The sequence below is a fragment of the Bos javanicus genome, chromosome 1 (genome assembly GCF_032452875.1).
Source record: "Bos javanicus breed banteng chromosome 1, ARS-OSU_banteng_1.0, whole genome shotgun sequence".
Lineage (NCBI taxonomy): Eukaryota > Metazoa > Chordata > Mammalia > Artiodactyla > Bovidae > Bos > Bos javanicus.
Window position 1 is genome coordinate 67,739,309 of NC_083868.1, and position 10,867 is coordinate 67,750,175.

Here is a 10,867-nt window from a genome sequence, read left to right on the forward strand (position 1 = left end):
CAGTTTGTTGTGATCCACACAGTCAAAGGCTTTGGGATAATCAATAAAGCAGAAGTAGATGTTTTTCTGGAACTGTCTTGCTTTTTTGATGATCCAGCAGATGTTTGCAATTTGATCTCTGGTTCCTCTGCCTTTTCTAGATCCTGCTTGAACATCTGGAAGTTCACGGTTCACGTACTGTTGAATCCTGGCTTGGAGAATTTTGAGCATTACTTTGCTAGTGTGTGAGATGAGTGCAATTGTGCAGTAGTTTGAACATTCTTTGTCTTTGCCTTTCTTTGGGATCGGAATGAAAACTGACCTTTTCCGATCCTGTGGCCACTGCTGAGTTTGCCAGATTTGTTGGCATATTGAGTGCAGCACTTTAACAGCATCATCTTTTAGGATTTGAAATAGCCCAGCTGGAATTCCATCACTTCCACTAGCTTTGTTCCTGGTGATGCTTCCTAAAGCCTGCATTCCAGGATATCCGGTTCTAGGTGAGTGATCACATCATTGTGGTTATCTGAGTCATGAAGATCTTTTTTGCATATGTCTTCTGGGTGTTCTTGCCACCTCTTCTTAATATCTTCTGCTTCTGTTAGGTCTATACCATTTCTGTCCTTTATTGTGCCCATCTTTGCATGAAATGTTCCCTTGGTATCGCTAATTTTCTTGAAGAGATCTCTAGTGTTTCCCATTCTATTGTTTTCCTCTATTTCTTTGCACTGATCACTGAGGAAGGCTTTCTTATCTCTCCTTGCTATTCTTTGGAACTCTGCATTCAAATGGGTATATCTTTCCTTTTTTCTTTTGCCTTTAGCTTCTTTTCTTTTCTCAGCTATTTGTAAGGCCTTCTCAGACAACCATTTTACCTTTTTGCATTTCTTTTTCTTGGCAATAAAATAGCAGTAAAATAATATATTCTTATATTATATAAGTGTATATAACATAGTGTATGCCACTGCTAAGTCATTTCAGTCGTGTCTGACTCTGTGTGACCCCATAGACGGCAGCCCACCAGGCTCCCCCATCCCTGGGATTCTCCAGGCAAGAACACTGGAGTGGGTTGCCATTTCCTTCTCCAATGCATGAAAGTGAAAAGTGAAAGTGAAATTGCTCAGTCGTGTCCAACCCTCAGTGACCCCATGGACGGCAGCCTACCAGGCTCCTCCGTCCATGGGATTTTCCAGGCAGGAGTACTGGAGTGGGGTGCCATTGCCTTAGTGTATAGTGTATAATATATTCTTATTTAGTGTATAGTGAAGTGAAGTAAAAGGGTTAGTCACTCAGTCATGTCTGACTCTTTGCTACCCCATGGACTGTAACGTATACTTAATTTGTATATAAAGAATCTAAATACTGCAGAAAGGTCACATACCTGATAAAGGCAGGTGGAAAATAAAAAGCAAGCACCCATTTGCCTGTCCCCCTGTATCCCACCTCCCCCCGCATCCTCCCCCCATAGTTTCTACACAGCTCTTCTCCTGCTGTTTTGTTGTTCTCTCCTGTTCCAAGCCCCTCTGTTTGCTCTGAATGGTCTGGTCATGGTGACTGCCCCTCTTAGGCCAGCTTGGCTGAGTTGGAATTGGAATTTTCTGTCCTGTCCTTGGTCTTTGTTCCTCTCTCCCAACTCTGGGAGGCTGCTTTAGTTTCCTGCGACACAGAGGTGGTGCCTTTTTAAAGAGCCCATATTAAAAAATCATGCCTCTTCTGGCCCACCTGACATGTCTGGGGAACATCTTCATGCCCTTTCTAAAACAACCTCCCCTCTAGTTATTCATCTGCCATGCTCTTTCTTTTGGGTAATGAGAAAATGAGATGTAGCAGAAGGCCATTAATCTGAGGCCTGGATGCTTTAAATTGATGGTAGCAGGAATTTGCACTAAACTGACAGTGACCTTTATGCTTTCAGTAAGCAGAGAAGTTAAAAAGGAGAAATTAGTAGTGATACAGATTTGGGGGAAGGGAGTAGCTTATTTCCTGCCAGCCTGATGTCTTAGTGGACATTCACGTGCCACTCACAGGGGACCTCTAGGTACTGCAGGGCACACTTTGATGAACTCTCGACCAGTATATTTTGCTCTTTAAATGTTTTGAAAGCTCTGTACTGTCATTCCTTTGTAGTATTGATATTTGCATGAATTTGAGCCATTCTTCCCTCTATTGGGAAAAATTAGTACCGTGTTCTTATAATTGCCATTGGCATCTGCCATGAGTTAGGCTGTGCTCAGTACTTTGTCTCAGTTCTGGTGTAACTGTGACCAGCCCAGCTCTCATCTCTACTCCTGTGATGGATGTTGGGAAAATCCTCCCATCACCACCATCCATGCTGCTCTGGGGCTATCTGGCCACTCCACTAGCCAGGCCATGTGGGTGGTCCCGCCCATCTCAGAAACCAGCTCACGTGCTAAATTCAAATTAAAGTTGTAGCTCTGCCTTAATTTGGTTTCACAAACCCTTTGAAATGCCAGTCATTATTACCTTATTTTAAAAAGAGAGAGCAGATGAGCCAGGCTGTCTCTGTTCTCTGCCTTGGCTTCCCCAAGGCTGTGGGAGGGCCCGAAGGCCTGGTCCGACTGTTGGTCAAGAAGTTGGCTGGAGCCCGGGCTCCCCAGGGTGCATCTGGCCTCTCCCACCTGTGTTTTGATCAGAATTAATTACCACAGTCAGGGAACTCCTTCCCTCAAAGCAGTTCTGTTCTTTTGGCAGTTGGGTTCAGTGTCTGGAGAACGGTAGGGAGAGGTGGGTTTGGGTTTTAGTGGACCAAAGCTGAGGGGAAGGCTGGAAAAGCGGGTTTGGGCCAGAGCAGCCTTCAGTTTCTTGGGCTTCCTTCCTGGAGGACGGTGTCTTGGGCTTGCCAAGACAGGAGAAAGAGGCCGCACGCAGGTGGGCCCCATGCCGGGGACCTGTCGCTGGAACCGGAGGGGCTCGGGGCAGCACACATCCCACTGTCCCATTCAGGGCCTCTGGAGCTATGGTTCTCTTCCCCGGGTCGGGAACCCAGGCCCTGAGAAGCGGCAGGGACTCCGGCAGTTTGTCCTCCTCTTAGCCTGACCTCAACGCTCCCGTTCCTGGATCCAGAGTTCAGGCGGACTCTAGGGCAGGAGTCGAAGGACAGCATGACAACCAGGGGTCCTCGGTCCGGGGGTGAGGGCTGGGGGGAATGTGGGAATCAACAGCAGTGCATGAGCTGCCCGAGTCAGGCAGAGTGCTTGCTCCCACCCTCCACTTTCCCACATGCGCCTTTTCAGTCGTGAAGTGGCGAACTCTGCCATTGTCACTGGGGCACAAGAAGGAGCTTCATAACAGGCTCTGAGAGGCCAGAGCACATGTCCTCCTCTTCTAAGCCTGAAGCTCCCGCTGCACCCTGGATCAGGCTCTTCTGAACCCTGAGGGCAGCCCTCCGTGCAAGGAGCTTGCACAGCAAGACCACAGTGTCTGTGTCCCCCACCCCCAGCCTTGGGGGTGGGTGTGGGGTGGGAGGGTATGGGGTGGGAGGTCCCAGGCAAGAGTGAACCTCACTCTGGCACAGGCCTCCTGCAGAGCCCTCGTGCGGACAGCAGACGCACAATGGAGAGTTCGAGTGGTGGGGTTGATGCCTGAACCCTGACGGTGGGTGTGCAGTGGGTGGGAGTCAGATGAACCCTGAAGTCTGCTGGGAGGAGAGAAACTCCTGCAAAGGCCTCTCTGGAGGCTCCATGTGCAAGGCTCTCTCCTTCCCTCTCACACAGGGTGCCCGCACTGTAAGAAGGCCATTCCACACTTTACTGCCACTGCTGATGCCTTCAAAGATGACCGAAAGGTAAGGATACCCTTCCTCTTCATCTCCTGTCCCACCTCCAGCTTCCCATTACCACCAGTGCCCACACCTTCCTCCCTTCTGTTCAGGTCGCCTTCCCCAAGCAGCTTCTGCTGAGACATAGGGATTTCTGGCAACCAGGACATCCTGTTTAGAAGGCAGGATAGAGCTGGCTGCATTTATGCTGCAAAATCGACTGAAAGGGATACACTGAACCGTTACAGCCCTTCCTTGAAGGAGGGGGTGGTAAAGCGGTCATTTGTTCATTCTTTTTTAATGCTCACATCTTTTTACGGTAGGATTTGTAGTCATGCACTACTTGTATAATTAAAAGTACAAATAAAAATATCCCACAAAAGTCAACTGGAGGCGGCCAAGGTAGAGGAGAGCAAGGCCATGGGAACGGAGCCTCATCCCGCCTAAGTGAAAGGCTCCTGCAGCTGCTGACTGATGAAGCAGAAAATTAACAAACTAGAGCTGCAGATCGGCTTAGAGCACAGGGAGGGGGCCTCAGGCAGTGCTCTCGGCAGCTCCAGCAGACCGGGCAGACTCCGAGGCTGCAGGGGCATATGGCAGCGAGAAGACCCCAGAACTCAGGCTGGTGCATCTGGGCTGCTGCTAAGCTGCGTGAGCTGTAAGACTCTCCAGGTCTCAACGTTTCCTTCTTCTAAAGTCACAGCGCTGGTTTAGATGGTCTCAAAGTCTCTTCCCAGTCTGGGACTCCATCGTAGGAACCTGTCCCCTGAAATGCCCCCCAAACACACACACACACACACCCAAATCCAAAGTCCGATACATCTCTGCCTTATTTTTCCAGGTGGAATTGTCAGGCGCAGCTGGGGCAGGTGGGATACAGATGCTGAGATCGCCTTGCATTGGCCCCACGGTGGCAGTGATGGGGTGGTGAGAGCTATATAGGAACAGTGAGTCAGAGGAAGCCAGGCACATGTGGGAGGACTCAGACTCCAGACACCTTCCCTGAATCAGGAAGTCCCATGGTCACCTGCGAGCCCTGCCTGTGCCCTTGAGACACCCTTTACCATCAAGAGGGAATATAAGGACAGAAACTTGTCCTCTCCCTGCCACTTGGCTTGCATTGAGAGGGGCATGGCAGGGAGGTGCTTCCTGTCTTCTGTCTCCCTCACCCCTCCACCCACTTCTGCCACCCTCGACCTGAGCAGGGTGGCTGCTCCCAGTCTGGCCGCTCCAGCATAGCCCAGGCTGCTCGTCCCTGCAGGGTGGGCATGGGTTGGTTCGGGGAGGCCTTTACTCCCCAGGACCAGAGCTGGACTGGCAGTCTCTCCAACAAAGCTCCCATCATTCTTTACCCAGAACACTTGGTGCCCTGGGCACCAAGGTCCGGTCCGAGGGTGACCGGAGTGGGGGTTCCCCACCCCTTGGCTGCTCAGGTCTCCAGAGCCCGTGAGGGGATCACACCAGTCCTCATGAGACTAGCCTGTCTGTGCCCACCATTGGCAGCTGAGGGCTGTTCCTTCTCTTCTCCATCCCCCCTGCTGATGTAGAGGGGTCTCGTTTCCATGGTGACCCCCTCCTTCTCTGAGATACTGATACGCCTTTGCTTAATTATCTTAACTTGGGCCAGTAACGTTGCTGACCTTTTCCTAGAGTTATTCCTTGTCTCCTTCCAAGCCAAGCATCACCCTCACCCATTTTCAGGAACACACTTAACTCTCTGTCCCCGGCAGCTGGCAGGCCAGCGTTCCTGGAGGTGGCTCTCAGTAGCAGCAGGAAGCATCCTGTTTTCAGCCGGGGCGCTGGTGCCGTAATGGCTGGGTGCCATCCTAGAACTATCAGATCAGAGCCTTGGGGGATGGCTCCAGGAATTTGTGCTGACCACAGGCTGGTGTTTAGGGACTGCTGGCCTGTCCAGCCCGCTCCTCCTCCTGAGGGATGAAGGCCCAGAAAGGAGGAGCTGTGTCTTTTGCTCAGGGACACCCTGTGTGTCACTGACAGCCAGAAGTGGGTCTCCTGACTCCCGATTCTTCCTGACACCCCATGCTGCCACCTGTGAGGCAGAATTGCATTTTTTTCCCACCCAGAAGCTTGTCCCTGTTCCTTCCCCAATCAATATGCAGTTGGTTGTTCACTTCCATTTTCATAGCCAAAGTCAATATTAGCTCCTGCAGAGATTTATTTTACTGAATCAATAAAGCCACATGAGGCAGCTCATATTTTAACTGGGGAGCCTCCCCCTCCCAGGAGGTTACTGGGGACTTTAGCAGTTGACATGCTGGGGGTAGAAAGGGCCGCACACTGTTAGTGTTGGAACAGGAGGCGTTCTGGAGGTGACCGTGAGGACAAGGATCTCAAGTGGAAGGCTGACCACTGGCCTGGCAAAGTGGGGCCTGTCTCTCACGGCTCAGCAAAGTGTCCCAGCGCGGGGGTGGGGGTAGGGGGTCAGCAGTTCAGCACAGCCCCGGCCAGGTGCAAGGTCATCCCAGGAGCAGGCCCTGGAGCAGCGGGATCCCCTCTGTGATTGGCTGGTGAAGCTAGGGTGGCTCTGGCTGTGCGGTGTGTGTTGTGTATCATCCCCCGAGTTCATAGAAGGGAGCTCTCCCTGAGGGCAGAGACCTCATTTGCCCTTGAATCCCCCCGAGTCTTGACGCCTGAAATCTCTGTAGATGTTGACTGGATAAAGGACCTGGGTAACATGTTTGATAGTTCCTAAGTGCTCCTCCTCTTCTGCTGGTATTACTTCTAAAGCCTTTTGTTACATTGTCCTCACAGTAGTTTAGTCACCTCGATATTATTACTCTCTCATTTTACAGATGAGGAGATTGAGTGTCAGCGAGGTTAAATGACTAGCCCAAAGTACCAGATGGAAAGGGGCAGCATCAGAACCGAATGTATAGGCATTGTCAGAGGTCTCCCAGAAGTGGAATCGGGGCCTGGACTCCCGTGCAGGGGATTTCTGGGGAGGTGGTCTTGGGGATCAGTGGAGGGGACGGAGGAAGGGAAGCCAGAACAGGTGTGTTAATGAGCAAATCACTTCATGGCTAACTAAGTTCAGTCCCTGGAGACCTCAGCAGGGACAGGGTCATCCCCCTCGGAGGTCGAGGAAACCAGGCGAGGTGTCCTCAAGCCTCTCCATCACTGCCTCATTTCTAGCTCCCTTCAGCCAGGAGTTGCAGGTGCCATTGGCAAGTGCTGGACGGACAGGGCGTTGCAGGACACTGAACAAATCTAGAAGTTCGTGTACATTCAGCACTGTGGGTGAGCTGGTGCAAATCTTGAGGGGGTGTAAGGGGGGCAGCACTTAGGTGAAATTGGGATAGACGTGGAGAGGTTTATTTGCTGCCTTCTTCCCAGAGAGTCTAAGCCACTTCCTGTAGAGGGCCCATGCTTGTTTCCCTTTCTGCTATAGAGACTGAAAGCTGAGGAGCCTTTGCAGCTGGAAGAAGCACTTTGGATATGTAACTGGCAGCTATATTAGGGGATCCAGAATAAGTACCCATTTTTTATTTAGTCAATTTATAAAACCATACACTACATTTCCCACAGCTCCAGGGAATGTATACAGATTAAATTCATAATTTAAAGCGGATGCAGGAAGAGTAGCGGCCTGGAGCGAAGCTCATTAAACACTTTCACAGCCTAGCAGGGGAGCGACGGCCCCTAGACGAGGGCTGCCCTGGTGCATGATTCCCACCGGGCCGGCCGCTCAGCACCTGCCTTGAGAAACGGAGCCCTGAAGATGGCCAGAGGAGCCTCTGCCTCACATGCCTAAATAAATCAGGAAGGGCTTTAGAGGATGAGCTGGAATTCTCAGAAGCCTGCTGGTATGTGTGGACACAGACAGACAGCAAGCTGACCCTGCCTGAAGGAGACAGCTACCCCACTTTCCTAGCCACATATTGCCCATGGGAATGATGCAGGGCAAGTGCCCTCAGATTTGGCTTTTAAAGAAAAGCTGGAAAGCCAAACTTTATATAAAAATCTCTGGGCTCTTTTTCTAGGTTGGCGACTAAGTCAGATTCTTTTTTTTTTTTTTTTTAATTTTCTGTGGGCCAAACAGAAGAGGACTGAGAGTCAAATAGCGATTGTGGGCAGTTTGCAGACTCTGCTCTAAGAGGTCGCATCGTATAGAATGCTGTGTAGCCGAGGAGGGGCGGCGTGAGGGTGGGTAAGTGGGGGACTAGTGACTGGTAACCAGAATGCAAGGCTCGCTCTTCACTGCCTGTCAGCCCTGGGCACAGGTAAATAAGCATGACTCTCGGTGCCCTGCAGGGCTCTCCTGCCTGGAAAGAGGGCCTCCATCCAAATGTGAGTAACCAGCAGCCAGACAACCCTGTGAGTCACGGCTATTCAGCAGTTTTAAACTCCAGCACAGTCGTAGTTCTGTGTGGGCTCCTGAGTGGGTTCCGGCCTTCAAGGTGCCTCGCCGATTCCTCTCCTGGGTCCTGGCATGCGCTGGTCCTAGCTGGGTGCTCTTCCCTCGGGCCTTCATGCTGCTGGCTGCCTTATCACTGGTGGCTCAGATCAAATGTTAGCTCCTTGGAAAGGCCTCCTGGGCCATCCTGGTGAAAGCAGCCCCTCTGGCCGTGGTCTATCCAAGCACCCTCTTAGTTCCTCAGGGCATCCTTTGGACTCCACAGTGATCTCGCTGGTGATGTGTCTGTACTGCCTTCCTGTAGTAAGAATGTCAGTTGCTCGATGGCTGCCTTTGTCAAGGTCACCACTGTCCTCGTAGCATCCAGAGCAGGCTTGGCTTCATCAGTGCCACCCCTGTTCTGTAACGCTTGTGGATTGCTCTTGCCATTAAGCAGCCCTCTCCTCTCCCCGCCTGCTCCGTGACCCTCAACAGGAGAAAAGTTCCCCATGTCTGCTTTGTACCCTCTTATTGGGAAAGAGCAATAAATAAGGAAAAACTGCCCAGCATGTGGAATTTGTTAGACAGGCAAGAAGAGGGCAGTGGCCAATTTAGGAATCTCTTTCTGGCCAAAACCTGTTTGCTTTAGTCATGTTGAACTCTGTCCCGGCTTCTGAAATGTGTTCCCTAGGATGGAATCTGCTTCTCCCCCTCCATCAGTCCTCCACCCATGGGGCAAACTTGGCAGAGTGCTTCTGAGCCCCTTTGCAGGCCATCCTGGCACCCTGGAGCACCTCCACACACCTCCTGTCATGCCTTGGATTTGCCTCTTTACCCAGCTCCCTGACCAGATTGTGAGCTCCTGTTGGGGACAGGGCCAGTGTCCTGGGCCAGTAAGAGTGCCTCTAACGGCAGCTAGCGTGTACTGACCTCTGACCATGTGCCCTTCACCTCCCCTGACTTATCTCACTCAGTCTTCAGGATGTCCTGATAGCCGGGGTATTGGTACTGTCTCCATTTTACAGATGAGGATGTTGAGGCATGAAAATGCTAAGTGACTTCCTGTAAGTGTTAATATGCAGCCAAGCCAAGACTTACACATGGAAAACTTGACTTCGAAGCTCTTATTCTTGACCTTGGTACTACACTGTCTCCCCAAAAAGATGTTCAGGAAATATTAGCTGATGAATGAATAAGTCCCACAGTGCCTCACAGAAAGTATCAAAAACTTGTAGTGTTTACAGATGCTTTCAAGTCATAATTTCCTTTACATTGTACTCTTGATTCTAAAGGGTAGTCTGAGGGCATTCCTCACCTGTCTGCCTGGAGAATTAAAACCCAAGTGCTGTTGGCCTCAGTGGAGCATGGGGCTGGGGGTGCTTTGGTTCATTGTGTCCCTGCTGTTGGGGAGGAGCTCAGAAGTCACAGGATCTGGGCCTCGGGTGCAGCCTTCACACAGAGGGTCCAGGCCTCAGGTCTCAGATTGGAGACCCCCATGCTGACCCTCGCATTCTTGCTCCCTGCAGATCGCCTGTGCCGCTATTGACTGCGTCAAAGAGAACAGCAAGGACTTGTGTCAGCAGGAGGCTGTCAAGGCCTACCCCACTTTCCACTACTACCACTACGGGAAGTTTGTGGAGAAGTATGACACCAATCCGACGGTGAGTCGCTGGGGGGCGCTGCCCCGAGCTCTGTCTGCTGGGGGGCAGGGAAACAGCCACTGAGGCGGCTTCCCAGATAGCACAGTCAGCTGCGACGCTCAGAGCCAAGAAGGCAAGGCTCCGGCCCGGCTGGAAGGGAATCCCAAGAGGTTCTCATACAAGTCCTGGCCCAAGAGCAGGGTGGGGGCAGAGAATTCCAGGGTTCCCGGGTGTGGGAGAATTTCCTCACCCACTTTTCAGGGCTTCTCCACAGTCAAGCCGATGCTGCCCACATGGCCCCGGCCACCCCCTCAGGCGCCTCTCTGTGTCCAGAAGTGTGAGCACGTGGAGGGTCAGGGAAGGGGCGGAAGGGGAGGGCGCACATCCTCGTGAAGTTACAGGTCCTCTCCTCTTCCCCTTCCCTACAGGAGCTGGGATTTACCAGTTTTATCCGAACGCTCCGGGAGGGAGACCATGAGAGACTAGGAAAGAAGAAGGAAGAGTTGTAATTTCTGCCTCAGAGAAAGCTTTTCCATTACACTGTGAACGATACCTGTTTTGTTGTTCTTTCTGAATTTCCACGTGTTCTGAAGACGAAGTTTTTTATAGCCGCATATGGCCGTTTTGTACAATTTTGAAATAAAATTCAACCGATTGTTCGGTGGTGTGGGTTATTTCCGCAGAGCCCAAAGGTGGATGCCGTTTCCTCCCACCTTCTGTGTCCTCTACTGGGGGGTGGGGAGCCCCACTCCTCGGTCACATCTGTCCAGGAGAGACCCTGGGGCAGGCGAGTGAGGACGGAGGCAGGGGTACTGGCCCCAATCAGCCACTGGAGAGCGGAACAGGGGAATCAGATCACGAGATAGCCTGTTGGACAATGACTGATTTGGTGGGGGAGGGGAGGGAAATGCATTAGGATGGTCAGAAAATTGGGATTCTGTAGCTTATGGGAACCAAGCATTAGCTTTTTCTGGATCATTGTGGTTTTAGTTTGGGTGTGTTTTCCTGGAATGTATTTGCATCTTTCTCTTTCTCTGGCTATTTCTGTCTTCCTCTCCCCATCCCCTCCCAGCTCTCCCATTAAAGAAGACTAAGTCTCCACTCCAGGAGATGATG

At 51.5% G+C, this 10,867-nt stretch overlaps 1 protein-coding gene across 1 annotated transcript in view; it reads left to right on the forward strand.

The window, feature by feature from the left end:
* PDIA5 (protein disulfide isomerase family A member 5) overlaps positions 1-10,410 on the forward strand; it is a 93,068-nt gene extending 82,658 nt beyond the window's left edge. Inside the window, exons 15-17 of the mRNA XM_061407204.1 lie at positions 3,714-3,784; positions 9,638-9,772; positions 10,180-10,410. Coding sequence (XP_061263188.1) covers positions 3,714-3,784; positions 9,638-9,772; positions 10,180-10,260 — 287 coding nt within the window. The 3' untranslated portion in view covers positions 10,261-10,410. The remainder of the gene's footprint in view (positions 1-3,713; positions 3,785-9,637; positions 9,773-10,179) is intronic.
* Positions 10,411-10,867: the final 457 nt, after the last annotated feature.